This window comes from Ailuropoda melanoleuca, chromosome 3, assembly GCF_002007445.2.
Source record: "Ailuropoda melanoleuca isolate Jingjing chromosome 3, ASM200744v2, whole genome shotgun sequence".
Lineage (NCBI taxonomy): Eukaryota > Metazoa > Chordata > Mammalia > Carnivora > Ursidae > Ailuropoda > Ailuropoda melanoleuca.
The window spans coordinates 5,129,534-5,151,780 of record NC_048220.1 but is presented as its reverse complement, the minus strand read 5'-3'; the positions used below and the strand labels follow the sequence as shown (position 1 = coordinate 5,151,780).

At 58.7% G+C, this 22,247-nt stretch overlaps 1 protein-coding gene across 1 annotated transcript in view; it reads right to left on the bottom strand.

Annotated features, from left to right (window-relative positions):
* Positions 1 to 22,247, bottom strand: part of COL23A1 (collagen type XXIII alpha 1 chain) — a 309,945-nt gene that overhangs the window by 5,341 nt on the left and 282,357 nt on the right. Inside the window, exons 7-25 of the mRNA XM_034655722.1 lie at positions 19,337 to 19,363; positions 17,991 to 18,017; positions 16,640 to 16,666; positions 12,739 to 12,855; positions 11,919 to 11,954; positions 11,570 to 11,596; positions 9,120 to 9,173; positions 8,510 to 8,572; positions 8,020 to 8,064; positions 6,566 to 6,643; positions 4,869 to 4,922; positions 4,180 to 4,224; positions 3,823 to 3,912; positions 2,923 to 2,985; positions 2,501 to 2,557; positions 2,262 to 2,288; positions 1,215 to 1,277; positions 1,076 to 1,129; positions 847 to 873 (exon numbers count right to left, since the gene is read on the bottom strand). Of these exons, the coding sequence (XP_034511613.1) occupies positions 847 to 873; positions 1,076 to 1,129; positions 1,215 to 1,277; positions 2,262 to 2,288; positions 2,501 to 2,557; positions 2,923 to 2,985; positions 3,823 to 3,912; positions 4,180 to 4,224; positions 4,869 to 4,922; positions 6,566 to 6,643; positions 8,020 to 8,064; positions 8,510 to 8,572; positions 9,120 to 9,173; positions 11,570 to 11,596; positions 11,919 to 11,954; positions 12,739 to 12,855; positions 16,640 to 16,666; positions 17,991 to 18,017; positions 19,337 to 19,363 (981 nt within the window). The remainder of the gene's footprint in view (positions 1 to 846; positions 874 to 1,075; positions 1,130 to 1,214; positions 1,278 to 2,261; positions 2,289 to 2,500; positions 2,558 to 2,922; positions 2,986 to 3,822; positions 3,913 to 4,179; positions 4,225 to 4,868; positions 4,923 to 6,565; positions 6,644 to 8,019; positions 8,065 to 8,509; positions 8,573 to 9,119; positions 9,174 to 11,569; positions 11,597 to 11,918; positions 11,955 to 12,738; positions 12,856 to 16,639; positions 16,667 to 17,990; positions 18,018 to 19,336; positions 19,364 to 22,247) is intronic.

The following is a 22,247-nucleotide window of genomic DNA, read 5'->3' as shown; positions in this document are numbered from 1 at the left end:
CTGGGGCTAATGTCTCCATCCCATCACCGCACGTAACTTGAAATGACACCCCCACAGCGGCAGCACAGACAAGAAAGCTCGAGAGGCTGGGCTGTGTGCATTGTGCATTGTCCCTCTGGATTTTTCAGTTAGGAGTCAGCCTACGCCAGTTTGAACTGTTTTCTGTTGCTGGCAACCCCAAGACACTTGATCCAATCAACTTTGGGCTAATATTTCTTCTCCTCTCCTTCCCACAGTAATGTCCTAGCTGAAGCTTCCTCATCTCACTAGGATATGCAACACTGCTCTCCTCACCTTCCTGTTCTAATGCATGCATCACCCTTCCATCCAGTTATCCACCACCCATCCATTTGCTACCCATCCATGCATCATCCATCCATCACCCATCCACCCACCATCCATCCACCCACCATCCATCCACCCTCCATCTATCCACCGTTCATCCATCCACCCACCATCCATCCATTCACCATTCATCCATCCATCCATCCATCNATTCACCATTCATCCATCCATCCACCCATCTTCCATCCACCATCCATCCACCCATCATCCATCCATCCATCCACCATCCATCCATCCATCATCCATCCACCCATCTTCCATCCATCCATCATCCATCCATCCAACATCCATCCATCCACCCATCGAATACCTACTCTGGGCTGTGAACCAGACTTGGCACTGGGGACACAGGGGGAACCAGTCAGTTCTCAGTCCCCCAGTCCCAGGCCTGGGGAAGGGGGTCACGTCCAAGCCCCGCAGATGGGATTACTGTACGGCCAGCACAAGGGCAGAAGCTACATGCAGGAGGAGGCTGATCACGGTGAATCATGAGATACTTACGTCTAGTCCTGGCTCCCCGGGTCTTCCCTGAGGAGAGACAAAAAGGACATGTGAGGGGCTGGGGAGGGGGTGCCGGGAGCACTACTGCTGGGACACTCAGCCTTGTAAGTTGTCCACAAGCCTGATTTCTGGCTCTGGGATGGTGTGGTGCAGGGGGTTGAGTCCCCAAGGCCGAGTGGAGGTGTGAACGTGTGGCCATACTTGGGGGGCATTAAAGGAAGGTCATTACCTTCTCTCCTTTGGTTCCTGGCAGCCCGATGAGGCCTGGCGGGCCAGCTGGCCCCTGGGTGGAAAAGGAATGGGTCAAGAGGCATGACAGGTACAGGAATTAGTGCCCCGGAGGGATAAACAAGTCTCAAGACACTCACAGGTGGGCCGCTGGGGCCTCTCTCACCCGACACACCCTTCTCTCCCTTTGCTCCGTCCAAGCCCTGGAAGCCAAGAGGAGACATGGGTCAGGGGCCAGGGCTCAGACAGACAGCAGGACAGGAAAGCTGGGGGCCTGAGTGTGAGCTGGGGTTTGCAGAGCAGAGGAACAGACGCCAGGCTCTCACGGGCTTGACCCCGGCTTCCTTCCAGGGCAAACAGTAACCAGAGCCCACCTATGGGCTCCCTCACACCCATTTCGTAGATGAGTAAAGAGAGGCAGAGAGGGGGGCAGGGACAGGTCCAGCTGCACAGCCAAGAAGCCGCACAGCTGAGGACCAGTCGGGCTTCTGAGCCCCAGCCTTGGACCTCGTCCCTGACAGCAGCTGCCTCATCTAAACACGATCTGGGGAGGCCGTGGGACCAAACAGAACCAGGAGCAGCAGCACATCTGCTTGGGCCACATGCTCGGCCCCTGGGGCGCAGCTGTGGGATTCATGACCGCGTCCCGCTGGCCTCTGGGCTGGAGAATCAGAGAGGTGCCCTCCCCCAGAGTGAGTGAGAGAGAAACCAGGCCTAGCAAGCAGTGAGGCCAGCTGGCCTCCCCCACGCGGGGCACACGGGTAGGCCACACTCACAGTTTTAATTCGAGAGCAGAGAACATGACATTATGAAATAGACACTGAACCCAAGACATCATGTCCAGGCTGTGGGCACTTGAGAGACAGATGTGTGCATGGGGGGTGTGGGGGGAAGCGTGCAAGGAAGGGGAGCGTGGCCCGAGGAGGCAGAGGCAGCAGACGAGGGCTCGGGCAGAGGGACAAGGCGAAAGAACAGTGTCCCAGTGTGGGCTTTGGGGGCACGAGCTCCGAGGACATCAGGGAGGTTGCACTCCAGGGGATTCAGAATGGTCAGGCCCTGGGACAAGGCCGAGCTGGTCTGGGGCCAAGTGTGGGGCCCTCACTGCCCATTAGCAAGGCTTTCTGGAACTCTCCAGGCTGGGAGTCTGCAGTGAGGAGAGGGGTTTCCACCCAGGCCCTGGAACTCACCTTGGGACCCTGGATTCCCTGAAGGCCCTGCAGGAGGAGAAGAGCGGTCACAAAGGCTTCTAGGCTGCTCACTGGCCCCGTGGCCCTGACCTCTGCAGCCTCCCAGACCCAGGCTCTGCCCTATTGCCTGATGTGCCCCCTCCGCACCGGAAGTCCTGTCCCCCCACCTGGGTCACAGCTCCAGGTCTGGGCTCACCACCCTCTGTGTATCTCAGCTATTTCACGCCAAATGTTCTTACCATGGGGCCTGGGGGACCAGGGGGGCCGGGGGGCCCCGGCGCCACTATGATCTGGGCCTAGGAAGCAGTCAGAGGTGGGTTAGTCACCCCCGCCCCATCATACGTTGCTTGCTCACGCTTGAACGTACCGGACATCGGATGAGCTCTCCTGGGGGGGCTGGACCCTGAGCCACTGGGCCGAGTCTCCTTCCTGCCTCCAGGAGGACACTGCCTGGTGGGGGGCCCAGGGGCTGGCCTCTGGGATTCTCAGATGGGCCTCAGTTGGAGGACACAGCCCGAGGCGCCCTCCCCCACCGCCGCCCCATCCCTCGCTGCCCTGGGTTTGGGCGGGCCAGGTGGCCTTTCTGTCCCAAGGTTCAGGGCCCCAGCTGGCCTGGGCCGGGCATTGAGGGGAGACCTTGGTCCTCAGCAGCCCCTCTTACCAGGCTCTCCCGTAGGCTGTCAGATGCCGACTCTCCCTTCTCCCCCTTGGGGCCATCGGTGCCCTGCAGATACGATGGCCTTCAGCCCTCTCTGCCCATCCCCAGACCCACCACCCACGGTGGTCAGCACCTCCCCTTCCTTCCCGTGAGGCCTCCAGCTGCAGCGATGAGTTGGCATTGGCAGCTTGAAGCGGTTTCCCCTAAACTGGTGACACGCTCCGGGTGCCCAGCAGGTGGGTGTTTGGAGAGCACATTGACCGCGGTACAAATTATCTCCTGTGGGGCAGGGGGGCACCCAGGGGCTCTGGAAGCAAAGAGCTCTCTAGCGGAGGGAGCCCCACGGATGGACACCAGATGAGAAGAGGGGGCACCTGCTGGCTGCTTGGACCCACAGCTCTCCCCATCTGGCCACAATGACTGTGACGGTGGGTGTTTATCACGTGGCCAGCCATCGCTCTCAGCCCTGTCCTGCAGGCCCTCATGAGTGGGAGATTATCATCCCCATTTTAGAGGTGAGGAAACCGAGGCCCAGGGAGGTCAGGACACTGGCTTGCAGGGTTCCAGAGTCAGCAGGAGACAGAGCAGGACTCAAACTTGAGCGGTCAGAGTGGGCTCTAACCACCTGCCAGCTCCGTTCCACCTTTGCGGGGGCCTTGGGAGGCAGGCGGTAGGTCCTCCGACGGAGGAGGAAGAGGGTAGGGGGGAGGCTCAGAGAGTCCAAGCAGCCTGGGCTGAGTCAGAGCTTCCTTTCAAAGGCTCAAAGGCTTGGTGTCCCCAGGGCTGGGTGGAGTTGGCAGGGCCCCAGCAGTGCTCCCCTCCCCCACAGCTGCTGTGGTAGGCACACATTGGCCTTGGAACCCCACATGGGCAGAGTAAGGCAGGCCCCATGCAGCCACCTACCGGGAGGCCCGACAGGCCCATCTCGCCTGCCTCCCCTTTGGGTCCTGTCGGCCCAGCCTCTCCTGGGTCTCCTTTAGCTCCTTTGGGACCCTGTGAGCCACAAGAACAAGGGATTGGTGGAACTCAGCAGGCATGCTCCCTTCCCCCACCCCAGAGGGTCCCCAGAGCTTATCCTGGTAGGGCCAGACCCCCACCCCCACCCCCACTTCTTCATTGTGGGTCCCTGCCTCTGGCCCAGGTGGTGAATGCACCGAGGGGCCTGGATGAAGACAGGGGTGCAGGGTGGGCTGGCGTGGAAGGGGTGGAGGGAGTGGGACTGGGCACCAGTATCGCCAAGCAAATGAAAGGCCCAGAGACCTTCTCTCCATCGATTCCTGGGGCACCAGGCAATCCCAGCTCGCCCTGGAAGGGAACAGAAAGCAAGGGAGGTTATGGTGTCCTGTCGTCCCTGAGAGGGCCTTGTGGCTGGGCTCCCTCCCTCCGATCAGTACAACGTCCCTGGGTCAAGTCCCTAAAGTGGGTTGGGTCTGGAAGGTGCCCACTGGGTGCCCAGCCCCATGCCGGCACCGACCTCCTCCTTGGCTCCTCCTGGCAGATGCAGACCAGGGCTAGAATCTATAGTCTGGGAGGTTACAGCTTTGGAAACTGAGGCTCCAGGGGATTCAATGACTCACTGCAGGCCACACAGCCCAGGGAGATGGCTGGGACCAGATCTCGCCTGATTTCCGAGTCTGGGCTCTTTCTCCTGAGCCAGTCAGGCAAGAGGGTAAATAATGTGTTCGGGCCATCAGGATGGCTGTCTGTCATTTATGGGACCTGGGGACATCCTGAGGGTTTACGCATGTGAATGGGGCTTCCAGGGAGGAGCTAGGGCCACAAGGAAGGCATCCAGCTTGGTTAGGAAGGACCAAGGCCACTTTGAGCCCCCAGAAGGTGGGCCGGGATGCCAGGAAAGAAGCTGAGTGAGCATAACAGGGAGGAGAGGGGAAGTGGGTGCTGGAGTTAAGGGGCTTGGAGGGGGCCACACAACGGGCCGGTGAACTCACCTTGGCTCCGGGGATCCCTGGTGGCCCTGGGGGCCCCTGTGGCCCGGGAGGACCCTGTATGTGGAAGTCAAGCTGGTCAGTGTTTATTCAGGTCCTCCCCTGCATTGCTGGCTCACCCTTTCCCCCCAGGGGCCGGGGCTCTGTCCGGTTGGCCTGCAAAAGGGTCTCATAGCTTGCTTCCCGCCCAGTAAGGTCAGGCAGGCCCTCTTATCTTGTGGGGGGCAGGGAGGGGGCACCAGGGACTGGGTGGGATCCCACGGTGCCCACTGCCACAGTGGGTCCAGAATCCCTCTGCCTTCAGAGCTAGTATCCCCCAAACATAGATTTCTTCACAACACTCCACTGCTCAAGAGCCTACAATGGCTCCCTATGGCCCCTTGCAGCCAGCATAAATCCCCCGTTGGTGTTCAAGGCCAGCCAAAAATGTTATCACTGACAGTGGCCCAGCACTGCCCTTCCTGTCCCTCCATGAGCTCTCTGCCCATCGGCTCTGCAGCTTGCAGTCTGCAAGTGCTGGAGAGTCCTGGGTCGCATGAGTAAGGGACGGCGCCTGCAGCGTCTCCAGGTAGGACCCTGCTCCCAAGCTCCCGCTCCGGCCCAGGCTTCTCACAGGCCACCTGCCCACCGTGGCTCATCGTCATCCTCCAGACTCATGTCTCCTCTTCAAGGCCGCACCTGCCCAGCCCCTCAGCCCAGCAACCTGCCCCTCCTTGCCGGCACCTCCACTGAGACCTCTCTGGTCCTCCTATCTTCCTCCATCCCCCCCACCCCCAGGCCCGGAGCCCACCCACACCCCACCGTGGCCTCTCTGCCTCCAGCTGTCCCCACACCTTCCATGCCATTCCTCAGCTAGCGTTCCCACAATAGCACTCCCCGGATCAAGAGCCAACTTCGGCAGCTCACTGCCCAGCAGCTGGAGGCATCATTCCAGTCTGGCATCTAGAATCTACCTCCCGCCTCCCCGCACTCAGGCTGCTTCTCCAAGCAGGGGCCTGGACACGCCATGTCTGTGCGTGCCCTTGGCCCACACCACACCACAGCACACTGTGCGGGCCCGGAGTGGGCCACAGTTACCGTCAGCCTGTACTTCCCCGAGGCCCATGGGAGAGAACTGGAATGGAGCTCTGGTGGGGTCAGGTGCCGAGGTCCAGTCTGGTCTCTGATGCCTGCCCCTCCCCTTCCTGAGCTCCCTTCCCTGGGAGCTGCGAGCAGCTGGACCCAACCCCTCTCTCCACTGGTGATGGGTCCCAAGTCTGTTGGCCACCGGGCAGGGCTCAGTGGCCGCGCATCTCCTGAGGCTCCTTGGCAGCAGGCCTGGCCGCTGGCATCCATCCCCAACAGCTACCAGGAGACCTAGCCGTCCAGCCTGTGTTCCCCAGGAAGGTGCCAGGAGGCCCTGCCGGGACCGGGCATCAGGAAAGGCTCTGCCTCCTGCCCCTGAGCAGGGAGCTTCCCTTTTTGCTTTGGCCTCCGGGGAGCTCGGGGCCACATAAGCCATGTTCGCAGCAGCTCTTAGCATTGTGGGGGGCTCAGCACAGCCCTGATTTCCTCATCAGGCGCACCTGGTGAAGCTGGGGTCTTCGTGCTAAGCTGCCCTCTGTCCCTTGTGGAAAGAAATGCAGGATTGATACGCAAAGTATGTGGTTGTCTCCTCAGGACAAGACCCAGGATGTGTCCTGGTCCTGCCAGGAACCTACCCTGAGGGCATCCAGGATCCTGCCGTCGTAGTCAATCACCACTGTGTCTCCTTGCTCGCCCTTGAGGCCCTGGGGACCCTGAGGCAGAGGAAGAGTTAAGAATTTCAGTGCAGAGCCTTGGCCCTCTTGTCTCTGTCTCAACCAGGGACCCTAGGAACCTGGTCCACGTGGAGGGAGGTCCGTGTGCCATGTGCTGACTCAGCGGTAACCTGATGGGACCCCCGCGAGCTCATCCTCTAGCATCTACGTGGCCATGGGCACCCCGTTCCCTGAGAAAACGCTGCAAGGGGTGGGTAGCAGGTGTCGGGAGGGAAGGCGCGGGCCTGGAGCCAATGGAGGAACGTGCCCGGTCCGGCTGCCATTGGGTGGGAATTGAAGTCCTCGGAGGTCTTAACCCAGAGCTCTCCAGGGAAAATAAAAGGACTCATTTTGATGTGAAGTTCTTCCGATTTTTAAATGTCGGCAAACAAACATGCAAAAATCAACACACTTCCCCAAATGCCCAGCCACAGTGTAGACCAATTTCAGCTATGCCAGCTGGATCTCACCCTCGGGCCTCTGTCTCCAGGCTCTGGCAGGGGCTGTGCAAGCTGTGCATTTGTAACGAGCACACGTCCACCCAGGCGTGCACGCTTGCGTGTGCATACAACTGTCTGCGGCCGCACGTCTCCACACCCACTCGAGTTCTGCTGCTGGGCCTGCCCTTCCACTCCGAACCTCCCTCCGCCCCAGGCGGCTCTCTGCTGGGCCCACAGTGAGGACCAGCAGCGCTTTGGTCAGGTCTGGGGCCGGCCCCTTGCAGAGGGCTTAGGGACCCGGGCGGGGGCCTCACTTGCCAGCAGCCTCCGTGGTCACGGCCTGTTCGCAGCTGTGTGGTTCGCACAGAATCCCACACTCAGCACCTAATCCAGCCCCGCCACCTGCGTGACCAGGCTGTGGGCTTAGCCTTGTTTTCTCGGAGGAGGAAAGCAGCCTCCGGGGGCATGAGGGCGCGTGATTGCTGGAGGCCACGGAGCAGAGAACAGGATCCCAGATGTTGACTTAAAAGTGGGTTGATAGCGGCTGGTCACAAAAAATTGGAGACCAGCCAGGGAGGCTATGCGTCTGAGATGGGGACGAGCCTCAAAGTGGGGCAAGGCACCCTGCAGGGGGAGAGTCCCCCCTAGGTGATGCACTGAAGGGCTGTGCTTGAATATGAGAAGACAAGACTCTAGGACGGCAGACACTCACCTGGGGAGGCCTTGTTTGCACAAAAAACATGCGTATTTGAACGTTTTACCAAAAGCATGTACTGTGAGATTAAAATTTAAAAAATCACTAATGAATTATTAATTAAAAAAAAAAGACTCCCATTTCCTGGAGCTCTGCTGCTCCTCTGAGATCTCCAGGGGATGGGCGCTTCTGAAGAACCCGGGCCCCTGGGTCCCCTCGGTGTGGTCAGAGGGGGGACTCACCCGCAGTCCCGAGGCTCCATCCGCACCTCGCTGGCCAGGCTCTCCCTGTGGAGACGTGAGGTTGTCGCTGTGTGCACATGGCCGCCCCATGCCCCTCCAGTCTTCTTGTCACCAGAAAGCTCAGGGCCCATGTGCTGGAGCCCCAAGGGACTAATGTACTCGGTCGGCACCCCAGGAATTGGGCTCCTGGAAGGACGGCCTACAGGAGCCTCCTTGGGCCCCACAGTGTGTAGAGATGGGCCACCGAGGGAGACCTGGGCTTTGCTGGCTGCAAGACGACTTAGCCACATGGCTGAGCTTGGTGGAGGCTTGCCACTTACCCAAACCCGTGGCCACCCCCCCCACCCCCGGGGCCAGCCTCTGACGGCCTGTGGAACGAGACCCCAGGGCCCATGCCCTCCCAGGACTCCCCAGTTAAAAGCGCAAATGGAGGCGAAGCCATATCACCCCAGGATGGGGGCACTGGTCTGAGCCTCTCGTTGTAAGGCACCTTTGGCCCTGGGGCGCCGTCCACACCATTTTCTCCTCGAGGCCCCACGTTCCCTGGCTCGCCCTGCAACAGAGACATTCACAGTGAGTGAGCGCCAGGGGCTGCCTGGGCCTGATGGCTTTGAGAGATTCCTGGGGGGACATGCCTGAAACCCCCAGGGGTTGAGAGGAGATGGGCCTCAGGACTCCCCCCGCCCCCCGCCAGGCCCTGGGGATTCCGGACCACGCCACCTCCTCCCTTCTGGGTCTTGGCACATAGTTAGGGCCGCTCAGGGCCTCAGGAGACATTTTGGAGGCAGGCTGGCCGTCTCCATGGTGTGGGGGCGCAAGGATGATACCCTGGTCCTAGCCTAGGGACAGGATAGAGTGGGGGCCCCCTGAGATGGGAACTAGGAGGGCCTGAGGGTGTGCGGGGAGACAAATGGCTGGATGGGATGCTCTGTCCCGTGGCAAGTGGGGCCTGGGGCCTTCCCGCTGTCTCTCTTGGGCCTGCCCTGGGCGTCAGCACGTGCCCCCGCTCTGTGAAAGGGCCAGCTGGGGGCCTCACCAGACCGATGGGAGCCAAGGGAAGTGGGAGGCAGGGGTCCTCTGGGGGAGGCACAGGTACCTACCTTGGGGCCTGGGGGTCCAGGGAGCCCTGGCTGGCTTGGCGTCCCGTCATCCCCCTGAGGAGAGAGCAGTTGAGGCTGCAGCCTTCAGGCCCGGGATACTGGCTGTGACCGTCTCCCCCACCCTGTGCTCCCCTGCACTCCAGCCCTGTGCAGGCGTCAGCGCTGGTCACACCAGGTCGGGACAGGGGTGGGGCAGGTCCCCCAGGGCCAGCCCAGAGCATGGTTAGCAGGTGCACACTGATGGAAGGGGTGGGGCAGGTGGAGGAGAGGGGACTGGTTCCTTCAGTCAGCACGTATCATGGGAGCGCTGTCTGTGGGCCCGGCAGGAAGGGTCCCTGCTCAGTGGGGGAGAGAGGGGCCTGAGGGCAAAGAAATATCCAGATAAACACATGGAGCCAGGCCAGGAGGTGGAAACAGTGCTGGGAAGAGAGTGGAAGAGGGTGGTGGGATGGAGGGACTCGGAGGGACGGTCACCTGGGGGAGGGAACAGCTTGTTGGAGAACTGGCAAGGGAAGGGGTGGTTTCCAAACTTGAGAGTATCCCAGCAACACCCCTGGGGGCTTCTGGATAGACCACGGCTACAAGTGCTGGTCACCAGGGGTACCTGGGTGGCTCAGTTGGTTAAGTGTCTGCCTTCAGCTTGGGTCATGATCTCAGGGTCCTGGGATCGAGCCCAAAGTCAGGCTTCCCGCTCAGTGGGGAGTCTGCGTCTCCCTCTGCCCCTCCCCCACTTGTGTGCGTGTGCACTCTCATGCTCTCTCAATATGTCTCAAATAAATAAATAAAATCTTTAAAAAAAATGAATAAAAAAATAAAAGTTCTGGTCACCAAGTCTGGCAGGGGTGGGGTGTGTCCACACCCCCAGGTGATTCCCCACCACCAGCCAGGTGTCCTACAATTCAACCCAATTCTGATACTTGTCTACCTGGAAAGAGCGTGGGACCCCATGGGTTAGGGGCCCGGTCCTACAAGACTCCCCCCCCCCCCCCCATGNGGTTTCAGACGAACCTGCCATAGACTGAAGATTCCCACCACCTCCTCCTTGGGTTCCATTAACTTGCTAGAAGAGCGGCTCACAGAACTCAGGGAAACACTCTACTTACTAGATTCCCAGTTTATTATAAAGGACAGAACTCAGGAACAGCTGGATGGAAGAGGTGCTTAGGGAAAGGTGTGGGGAAGGGGCGCGGAGCCTCCGCGACCTCTCCAGAAGCGCCGCTCTCCCCGAATCTCCCTGTGCTCACCACCCCGGACGCTCTCAGAACCCCATCCTTTTGGGTTTATGGAGGCATCTTGACACAGGCGTGAGTGATGAAATCACTGGCCACTGGTGAGATGGGTTCAACCTCCAGCCCCTCTCCCCTCCCTGGAAGGCTGGGGACCAGGACTGAAAGGTCCAACCCTCCAATCACGTGGTTGGTTCTCCTGGCAACCAGCTCCCATCCTCAGAAGGGGAGGGGCCCAAAGTCGCCTCATTAACATAACAATAAACACCTTCAGAATAGTTTCATCATTCGGGATATTCCAAGGGTTTTAGGAGCTCTGGTCCAGAAACCTGGAGGACAGATTTATTATAAATCACAACATCCCAGTGGCCCACCCCTAGTGTCTCTGACTAGGTGGGTCTGAGGTCGGCCCCCACATGTGCCTGTCTAAGGAGCCCCCAGCCATGCTGATACTGCTGGTCCCAGAACCACACTTTGAGAACCGCTGTCCAGGACCCTGAGGTGGGAACAAATTTGCTGTGTTTGCAGAAAGGAAAGAACGAGCGAATAAGTGAGTGAATGAACGAGCCCCGGGCTTCAGAGACAGAGGACAGAGCAGCCATCCACAGTGAGGGCTTGGATCTGGTGAGCACTTCCCTGTGGCTGCTGGACAGCCCCCTCCCCAGCCCTGCCCCATGGGGAGCCCCTGCCCATCTCCCCAGTCACTTCCCACACCCCCACCAGGAAACCCCTCCTGGAGGCCCCCCTCATCTTCTTTCCAGGAATGCCAGGCTCACCCTGAGGGGGAGGCAGGGGGTGCAAGAGACAGGTCAGAGCTCACAGAGCATGGCCCAGATACCAGGCCTCTGATAGAAGTGGCCCCGATGACCGGGTACAGCCTGGAGACCCCGGCCCCTCAGAGGGGTACATGCGGATGGTGGCTGGGGCTGACAGTCCTGGACTCCACTCCTGAGCGGGTTCCCCCCATGCTGAATGACCCTGGGCAAGTCATTGCTCTTGCAAGTGGGGAGGTGACGCCCCAGCCTCAGGGGGTGTTTCTGAGATGAGGGAGAAAGCAAGGAAAGCCCTTCTCCTTCGGGGCAGACCCCAACTTCCCTGCCCCCGCCACCCCTCAGCAGGCGAAGAAGGAAAGGAACAGATGACCTGTGGCGGGGCGGGGGGGCGGGGGGGGGGGCCCATCCCTCCCAGGCCGGAGGCAGGGGACAGGGAATGAGAAGCACTTACCTTGGGGCCCGGGGGTCCCTTCAGGCCCTGCAACGAGATGAGAAAGTATTAAATGGGATACTGGAGGCTGCTTCTGGGTGTCCCCCTCATCTTCATTGCATAAAGGGCGACACCAAGTGCCAGATGGCAGGAGGCAGGGTTGCACTGCCTCTTCTAGGCCTGACGCCCCCGTCCAGGGCCACTTCGTGTCGGATCTCAAGCAGTGCCGTGGGCTGCGGGCGCCCTCCCGGGGAAACAGGACTGGGGGCCTGGCCCATCGGTTCCCCACTGCTGGCCGTGAGCAGGACAGGGGCTTCAGGGCCCCTGAATGAATGGGGCCCCAGGCCTCCGAAGTGCCCTGGATACTGACCATCTCGCCGTCTCGTCCAGCCTCTCCTTTGGGACCCTGAAGAGGAAGAAGAGGAGAGCCTCTGAGGGGATGCGGGGGATGAAGAGATGTAGGGACCCCACGGTTAACGGAGCCCACTCCTCTTGCCGGGCCCTAGGGTGGGACTCCAAGCAGTCTCTGGTTTCATGAGTGGGGGTCCTTGTTCCCACTTTGCAGATGAGAACGTTGAGGCTCAGGGAGTTAGGTGTCCAACAGGAATAGGAATGCATGAGTCGACTGAGTAGCTAGCTGCCCTGAGAGGGGACCCTGGTGGCAGTTTGGTGGGAGGGGAAGGACAGGCCTGAGGCCCTGCTGTAGGGGAAGGGGCAGTACCATGAAGTCTGGCCTCCAGGGTCTGGGCAGAACTATAGGAGGACAACCGAACCTAACTAGTTAGTACTGGACGCAGGGAGGGAAGGAGGGGGAGAGACCCAGAGTGGGGGGGCGGGGTAGTGGTGGTAAAATGCCCCATAGGGATCTCAGGGTCAGGGTTAGGATTGGGACTGAAATTGCAACCAAGGTCAGGTTTACTGTCTCTGGTTGTATTTGGGGTGAGGGTGTAGGGTAAGAGTTGGGTTTGGAGTTAGGTCAGAATGTAAGGGTCAGAGGTAGGGCTGGATAATAGCCAGAAATGAGGGTGCGGACCAGGATCTGGGAATGAGTTTGGGGTCAAGGTCTTAAACGGCATTAGGTGTAAGGCTGGAGTGGGGCGGGTGTCTGGGTTGGGGCTGGGGTTAGGGGGAGGCATGAGTCTGGGTCTGGACTGGGGACAGAGGTATTCCACCACCAGGCCCTCTCTTACCGCTGGGCCTTGTGCCCCCCTGGGGCCATCTTTCCCAGTGTCGCCAGGAGGGCCCCGGGCCCCAGGGGGTCCAGGGGGTCCCGGAGGCCCCGCAGCTCCATCTCGCCCTTGGTCTCCCTGGAAGAGATGGGGCCTGGCTTACTGTGAGGGGGAGGGAAGGGGCTCCAGTCTTCAGAGAAGCCTATGCAGACGGACAGCCCGATGCCTTCCCTTCCCCAGCACTCGGGGGGCTCAGAGGAAAGCATTTGGTTATTGGGCTTCTGGCTGCTTCTTGGAGGCCACATGAGGGGACAGGCCCCTGTACTTTGGCATAAAAGGCTAACAGGACCTTTTACACTCCACGGGACGTGCCATCTTCCCAGCTCTTAGTGCCTGGAGCCCAGCTCTGGTGTTTCGTTGAGAGATGAGACACGCTGGGTGCGGCCGCAAAGCATGTGGGCCCCGCCAGCCCCCTTCTTCCTGGAAAGGGGGCCGCACACAGCCTTCCTCGTTGGTCAGCTCCTACTTTATTCAGTGCTGGAGGTGCACGTCTGGGCACTTACCCAGAAAGATGGAAACTCACTCCGAGCAGCTCTAGGTATTTAATGGCCCCAAACTAGAAGCAACCCAAATGGCTTTCAGCGGGTGAATGGTTAAGTGATGGGCCCACAGCCATATCACGGGGAATAAGGCACAGACATGTTGCCACAACTCGGAGGCGTCTCGAGGGAATGATGCCGAGTGAGAAAAGCCAGTCTCAAAAGGTGACATCCTCTGTGGCTGCAAATACCCCACACTGTTGACACCCGGATGAGTGAAATGCCTGACCTCCAAATAGGGCAGGTGGACTGTGTCAATTTCCTGGTTGTGAGACTATACTCTGGGGAGGCCAGAAGTCACCATTGGGGCAATGTGGAGAACAGGCGCCCGGGGTATCATCGCTTACAACTAGTTGTGAACCTACAGTTATCTCAAGATAAAATGTTGAAAAAAAAAAAAGAGGAGAGCCATGAAGGACCGCAAAGTCTCAGTCATGCAGCACCCTGTCCCCCACTCAGGGACCCGATGTTAGTACGGGGTCAGACCTCAGGCAGCCAGAGCCCTCACCTCGTGGCCCCCAGCTGTAAGGAGGGAGGACCATAGTGCCACCAGCACTTTCTGCTGCCCCCGTGGTTCCCGCCCAGCACGAGCACCAGACATGGTCGTGGGCCATGCCTGGGTCACAGTGGCAGCAGCCCCCAAACTTCCTGTAGCCAGGAAAGGAAAAAGGCTCTTCTGGAAGTAGCCCCCTGCTGTGTGCCCAGCGCTGAGGAGAGCGAGGGCTCCCCAGAAGCTGGCTCACCCAACCCTTGCGGCCACCAGGCCATGGCACTGCTATTAACCCATTTTACAGAGAGAGCGGTTGGGAACAGAGAGGGTAATTGTTTCCCCAGGGTTGCAGAGCTAGGAAAGGCGGCACTTCCTCGGGTCACTGAGGCAAGTGATGTCTTTTGGACGCATTTTTAATCCTTGGATCCCATGATGTGAAGGTTCACCTCTCTGGCCAACTGGACCTCAGACACAGTTCATCTGTTTTCCCCAGTTAAAAAATTAACTGAAGCTCTCAGTGTCCACCACTCAGGGTCCTGACCCAGAGCCCATGACTCCAGTCCGACAGTTTGGTTAGCTCACCCAGGCACGGGTGGGGACAGTAGTGGGTAATTCCTCTTTCATTTGATGCTGTGTCAGGAAGGTTTGGAAGACACCCCATCCCCCGCTGTTCTCTCCACAGCCCAGGGGCCCCACGATGGGCACCCCTGGCCTGGGCTCTACTTAATGAGCAGGAAAATGGGTTTTGACACTGGAGCAGGTCCCAGCAGAGGTTTGCAGGCTCTGGCCTTGGGTTACTTGGGACACGAGGCTGGCCAGCCGCCTAGTCTGCACGCTGGGATCGGATGGCTGAGGTCTAACCCTGGAAATGCAGGGGTGAGTCAAGGGAGCACACAAACCAGCAGGCCCGCACACGCCACTGGGCCAGGCTACCTTGAAGATGCGGCGACTGTACCCGTGATGGTCTCTACTTATAAAGCCTGGATTGAGCCGTGGGAAAACCATCTAGCCAGCAAACAGGTTGTGTGGTCAGGAAGGCAGAAAGGGTGACTTAGGAAAGGACAAGGCTGTTTCGGGGGACAAAGCCACTTAACCCAGCCCAGCGACTGGGAGAGGCAGACTACATTCTCCAAAGATGGCCATTACGCTCGTTCCCATCCCAAGGCCCCTTGCGATGGGATCCCTCCATGCCTCATCAAGGGCCTGTTCCTCTTTCCCCACCTTGACTCTGGATGGGCCCCGTGACTGATGGGACAGACAGGATGCAGTGGAAGTAAGGCCTGCCAGGCTCTTAACTGTCCTGTCAGGTGCGCGTCCGGCCTCCTGCAATGCTAGTCCTGGGATGCCCGTCTAGGAAGCCCACCGCCACGCTGGGAGAAGCCTTGGTGCACCGAGATCCTCCCCAGCCGAGCTCCCAGCCAACAGCCGCATCAACAGAGGCCATGGGGGGGGTGCCATCATCTTGGGCTGCAGCCCAGCAGCCTCTGCCTTCGATGAGAGCGATTCCCCCACCTGCCCATGGGGTCGTGAGGGACAGTGACACGTTGGTGTTTTAAGCCACGGAATTTTCAAGGGTGGAGGCTGCTTCAGAGGGGGCTGGAACCTTGGGACAATGAAAGGACACCCATGAAGGGCGGAGGGAGGGCGTCGGGAAGGATCTCTTGTGACCCCCGGGCTGGGGAGAGTTCTCGTCTGTTGAGTGGGCACCCCCTTTTCGGAAGATCAGCATTTGTACACCCACCAGAAAGCAAGCAAAAGGATTTTTCTCTGCGGCCACCAAAATTCATCATGGTGCTCTTTCTTTGACTTCAGCTTTTGGTGGCCCCACGCTTGCCCTCCAGCCAAAGGCCCAGCACAGAGCAGCTCTGTCCTGGGGCTCTCAGCTCCTGCTTGCGACCACCTGTGATGGGGGCCATCCCAGCCTGGCGGCCCAAACCGGGGTCGGAGCCCTGAGGAAGCAGAGCTGGGACTGGGACCCGGCCCATACTTGGCCCTGCAGCTGCTTCCCCTTCCCATTCCCCAACCTCAGTGCCCACCTCTCACCCCCGCTCCATCCCTGCCTCCAGTGTTTGCAGATGCTGGCAGGCGGCGGGGGGACTCACTCCCTGGCTACAATTTCCACCCCATAACCTCCTCGAAATCCCCTGGGAGCACCCCCCCTAGTGCAGTCAGGCCGCAACCCCAGGTGTGGTAGGAATGGTGGGCGCGCGCCTTTAGGGCCCCTTACGTGACCCTCTGCCCGATCGGTTTTATGGGGTCCACCCCACCCGGGCTCCCCATTCTGCTTCATTGAAGAGACCCCAAGTTTGGCACGAGGCACTTCTGGGTCCCTTGGGCACAGGGGGCACTGAGGGCCGGGGGATCTACTGTCCCCATGCTGGGTGCTGGGTGCCCACCTTTATGACTGCAATGAATCTTTGCCACAGCAGCTTGGGGAAGGGGCTGTCAATCCCACCCCCCACAGTTGGAGAAACTGAGTCTCAGAGGGGAAAGGGAGTCGCTCCAGGTTACTTGGCTGATAAGTGGCAGAGCTCAGCGGCTGACCCCATAACCTTCCCCCTTTGTGGGGTGCCAGCCATCCTCAGAAAGGTTAGTCTCGGAACTGGGGCCAATGCTAGCCCCACTGTCCCCCCCGCCCGCCATCCACAGTGACAAGTGTGACTGGGTGCCACTTAAGTGAAACCATGGAGAAGGACAGATGGCGGGGCAGCGGGCAGAGACCATGGGCCCATGCGGTAAGGTTTAGGGACCCAGAAGAAACACTAGATACGCCTCATTGTACGACAGCACAAACTGTGTGGGGTGAGTGAGGGGGTCTTGCGTCAGCTCTTACCCGAGGGCCGAGGTCTCCTGGGGCACCCTAAGGACAAGAAGCGGGAAGACAGGTCACGGCTACTATTATTATTACTTTATCAGATGCATTGAGCATTTACTCTGTGCTCCGTGCTTTACACCCATAGTCTCACCCAAGTCTAACAAACATATCACGAGGCCTCTATTTTTAATCTCCGTTTCCAATGAGGAAACCGAGGCACAGAGAGGCTGAGTAACCTGCCCGAGGTCACACAGCCGGCACAGTCAGGGCTTGGAAACAGGTGCTGTGTTGTCTGCGGCTGGCCCCTAGACACGGCGGAGCAGAGCCAGCTGCTCCCACTGTGTCCTCTTGGAATCCCGGACCCTCGACACAGTGAGGGATGGTAATTACTTGATTATTTGAAGTCACCAAGTTTTGGGGCAGGATGTTACGAAGTGACAGATGCCAAGATGCCAATTTCTCTCTGGGTTCAAATCCTCTGCTTTGTTCAGTTGGAGCCAGTGGGAAGGAAATCACCTCTCTGTGAGGCTGCTTGAACTGATGGATGGAGAAACTGAGGCCCACTGAGCCGGCTAAGCCAACAAAAGCCATGAGGTTGGTGGTAGAGCCCTATTGCAAACCTGATGCTCTGAGCCGGGGATCCTGGGCCCGGCACAGCTCTGAGGGTGGACAAGGACCCTGGCCGCCCTCACTTACCTCAGCGGGCACACCGCAGTGGGGGGCTGGGTGGTTGCAGCCCGGGTCGGCCCAGCCCTTCCCTAGAAGGGTCCTGCCCCACCTGCATCTGTTCTGGCCCGTCCCTGCTCAGACCCTGCTGTGCGACACATGGGTGGCCCCTCTCTCCCCTTCCCTTCCGCGGCACTTGGAGGTCCCAGCCCTCCAGTGACATTTTGTGCCAAATGCCAGGGAAGCCTTTCTCACAAGGGGCTGTAAAGATCACGGGGGCAGCTCTCTGCCACCTGTTTGCCTGGGGGGGTGGGGCACGCACTCCTCACAAGGAAAACCATCTATAGTGACTGTTCAACTCTCCCTCACCCCCGCCCCCGCACCAAGGCTCTCCTGGCCACCCCCCCACCCCCTTCATGATTACTTGCTTTGGAAACTCCTCATTCTGGGAAGACTGTGGTTTGAGTTTTGTCATTCCCCTGGGCGGGGGCAGTGTCACCCCCTGGGCACTTGAATTTGTTAAATATAACCCATGTAACCATTAGGAGGGAGGCACTCTAAGCCCCACTTTCCAGATGGGGAAACTGAGGCTCCAGGAGGGGATGTGACGTGCCCAGGGCCACACTCTGGAGCTGGGGTTTGGAGGCAGGTTTCTGGCGTTCTTCATCATATCCCCATCTAGACAGCTGCCAGCACCACTTACCTTTTCCCCTTTGGGGCCTGGAAGTCCCTGCAGAGAAAAGGTGCAGAAAGACAGGCATGAGAGAGGAGGACTGAGCTGGCACATGCGCCCCCAGAGAGCACAGCCCTCCCAGGTCAGCCTCTGCTGTGCCCGGCAGCCGCTGCCCCCTAACTACCGATTATCCCTTCAGTCCATAATGGTTTTGCTGGTTCATTCACTTGACAACTTGTCCGTCCAGATAGTCACTTCATTCCTCTATCCTCTAATATGGCGCACATCACCTGACGTCTCCTCAGTCACTTATTACTTCATTCATTCCTTCACTACCTTGTCTGCTCAACCATCATGCACCCAACTGTTCATACAATTACTGATTCATTACCTCATTTGACTATCTTTCCATCCAAACATCTTTCCTTCCTTCCATCCACCCACCCAACCATCTGTTTATCAACACATTCATCTATCTATCCATCTGTCTGTCCTTCCATCCAACCATTCATCAATCCATTTGTCCATCCATCCATCCATCCTTCCACCATCCATTCATACATCCTACTGTCTTTCCTTCCTTCCTTCCTTCCTTCCTTCCTTCCTTCCTTCCATCCATCCATCCATCCAGCCAACCATTCATCTATCTATCTATCCATCTGTCTGTCCTTCCATCCAACTATTCACCAATCCATTTGTTCATCCATCTGTCCATCCATTCATCCATCCATCCATCCATCCATCCTACCATCCATCTATCCATCCATTCTTCCATCAATCCATTCATACATCCTTCCTTCCTCCCTTGATCCCTTCCATCCATCTATCCTTCCATCCATCAACCCATTCATCTGTCCATACATCCATACATCCATCCACTGACTTGCCTATCCATCCACATCCAATCATTTATGTCATTATGCTGTCTCCCTGAGCAGCTTGTTCATTCTGCTGAAGATGCCTATGGACCCAGGTGTTGAGAACTCATCAGCCCAATGCCTACCACTGAAGTCTTGAGACTATGGGGGGATGCTCTGTGCCTGCGGTTTGCTAGGAGGGGCTTCTAAGTTTTGCAGGCTGACTAGATGTCAAGGACATTTCTCCACATCCCCAGCATGCAGGGCTGGTTAAGGTGGGGAGGGTTAACAGACCCATGTGACAGAGCCTCAGGGTGGGGAGGTGAAGAGGCCTCTCCAAGGCTGTGTAGTCAGCCGGTAGTAGAGCTGGATTTGAACTTCAGATTGATGCCCAAATGACTTCTCTCCATGCTGAACCAGGTTCCCAATGGCCTCTTCCCTCTGGCACCCCACCATCACTTTCAGCCCCACAAATGGCCCGCTCCCAGGACCACCTAGAATTGCCTTGTTATCACTTACGGGCTTGCCATCCAGACCCAGCGGCCCCTGGAAATGAGAGACAGAGAGCAGAGGTTACACACCGGAAAGGCATTTCCTGTGTGTTTTATGACCCAGAGGCACTACTGAGTATCAGAGACCAAACCCTGACATGAGCCCACGATTCAAGTACATTTCACACGGACCTGGAGCGGGGGCATCTGGGTGTTTGCTGCTCAGAATCCCCTCCTCTGACAAGAGAGCCCCTCTTCTTTTCCAGGACCACCCCCATCTGCTCATATGGGGCTTGGGCACGTGGTCACATTCCCTCAACCAGGGTGACTGGTTCAGGGATGAGCGTCATGTCTGGGACTTTGAGTGGCAGCCCCATAGGAGAAATAGGGCTCTTTTCTCCTGACAGGGCTAAGGTGGAGCTCCTGGGGGTACCACGTGGCTTGAGGGAGAGCCAACAGAGAGGAAGTGAGAGCTGAGAGACAGAGAGAAAAACGGGGCAAAGGGTCTGAAGCTGAAAGCACCCAGCCCTGCACATTTCCGTTTGTCCGCGGATTTTCTTTAAGCCAGTTCAAATTGAGTTCTGTCACATGTAAGTTGGCAGGGACTGAATGTGCGCCCCCCCACAAATGAATGTGTTGAAACCTAACCCCCAGGATGCCTGGGTGGCTCAGTCGGGGAAGCGTCTGCCTTTGGCTCAGGTCATGATCTCGGGGTCCTGCGATCGATTCCCGTGTTGGGCTCTCTGATCAGCGGGGAGCCTGCTTCTCCCTCTGCCCACCCCCCGTGCTCTCTCTCTCTCTGACAAATAAATAAAATCTTTAGGGAAAAAAAAAAGAAATCTAACCCCCAGTGTGATGGCATTGTGGGGGGGCTTTTGGGAGACGATTAGGTCATGAGTGGGATGTCAGCCTGTTTGGAAGAGAGGCTCCAGGGAGCTGCCTGCCTTTGTGTCCATTGTGTGAGGACACCGGAAGTGACAGCCGCCTGCAGCCCAGAAGAGAGCCCCCATCAGAACCCCGACCACGCCGGCCCCTGACCTCAGACCTCCAGACTCCGTTACTGCGAGACATCGATTTCTGTTGTTTCTAAGCCACCTGGTCTGTGGCGCTTTGTTAGAGAAGCCCAAACAGGCCAAGAGAGGACTGGAAAAGTCCTGAAGGCTCTTTAGTTCCCTGCACTGCTGTGGCCTTTGCAGGCCAAAGTCAAGGCCAAAAGAAGCCAAACTGCACAAGGCCGGGTCCCAAGGGCTGGGCCATCCCAGAGGCTCTGGGGGGCTCCGTGGTGTCTGCAGAGGGTCAAGGACTGCGGCACAGCAGCCCCTCGGCTGTCCAGCCGCTGCCCACTCAGAAAGGCCTTTTGAGCTCCACTGGGTGGGAATATACAAGAATCCAAGGGCAATGCCGCAAACCGGGTCCATCTGTCAACCCGTCCTCCTTCCTGCCATGGCCTCCTTGTCCCCACGGATGCCGCAAATGTTCTAGGCAGCTCCACTCTCCCGAGCCTTCGTACACACCGACTGCCTGCCTGGCACACCCTTCACCCCCTTGTGTGCTATCTTCAGCTCTGTCATCTCCTCTTCCACGAAGCCCTCTGGGCTTCTCCAATGCCCAGAGTCAGGCCATCCGTCCCTGCATCCAGCACATTTTCTAGGTGTCGCACATGACTATGTGCATTGTTACTGTGTGGTCTACACAGGTCTTCCAGTGGATCCAGGGAAAGGGTCTGATCCCCGTGTCGCCAGTGCTCAGATGAAGCCTGGCACAGGGCATGTACCTCTCAACGTGTGTTGAGTCAAAGCAAGGAAAGGCAGCGGGGAAGACGAAGTGTGTGCAGATACGCAGGGTTTAAGGCGGAAAGTTCAGGGCGGGACAGACAAAGGGTTCCGCCAGTTCTGAGCAGGGCGTCAGCCTGCCAGGCTCTGGGGGGTATTGGAAAGGATTAGGGAGTGCTACCCTGAGAAAGTAACATTTGGGGATTTAGGGAGGGCACGGTGGGCAGAGAGCGCAGCCCAGAGGTGGGGGGCCTGTGAGCAGAGGGGCAGCTCTGCCTCGGCATCAACCTCCCTCCCATCCTGGCCTCTCTCACGTGGGTCTGTCCCTGTCACGGCTGAGGCCACACTCCTGGCCCAGCACTGAGGTCCTCTTGGCCGGGGCCAGCCTCTGCCTGCAGCTGTCCTGTGTTCCTGGTCTTCCCAAGCTCTCAGTTTCTTTCCCATCTTCATGCCTTCGCATGGGCCGTTCCCTCTGCTTGCAGGGCCCCTCCCTGGCTCCTCCGCCTGGGAGACACTCTCTGGCTCCCAGAAGTCAGTCTCTCTCCTCCCTTGGGTCTGCACACGGCCCGAGAGCTGGCAACCCTGCCCGCCGGGCCTGCAGCAAACAGCCGGTTTCCCTGGTTCAGCCACCAGACCTCCCTGAACCAGGACAGCCAAGACCCCAGATGCCCTAAGAGGGGCTACCCCTTAAGGTGCTCACACCAGGGCCTCGCTCCAGGCAGGAAACCAGGGCAATTCTCAAAATTTGTCTCTTAAGTGCCTCTGACCACCAGCCTCGAGGTCAGCTGAGGGTCTGGACTTTGGGGCAATGCCCTGCGGGCAGATGGAATCCCAGGAGATGGGGAGCGGGGCCATTCCAGAGTCTTGGGGGGGGGTCTAGGCTCTGGAGGCTCCTGGTCAGGTCCTCAACCCCAGCCCCAGGCCCAGTCCCCATTGCTGAGTTTCACCAGGAACTGCCCTCGCTGGCCCATGTCCTGTTGGCTCCTGGCTGTCCTGACCCCTGGTTCCATGTGCCTGAGCCCTCCTCCCCTTAGTCTGCTAAAATCGGGCCCTCCTCTACTCCCCATGCTCAGGCCCTGCTAGGCCTTACCCAGGCCCAGCACACACAGGGCCCAGTCCCACCCTGGGTCTCACCTGGGGGCTCTTTGTGGCCCCCACAGTCTAAGT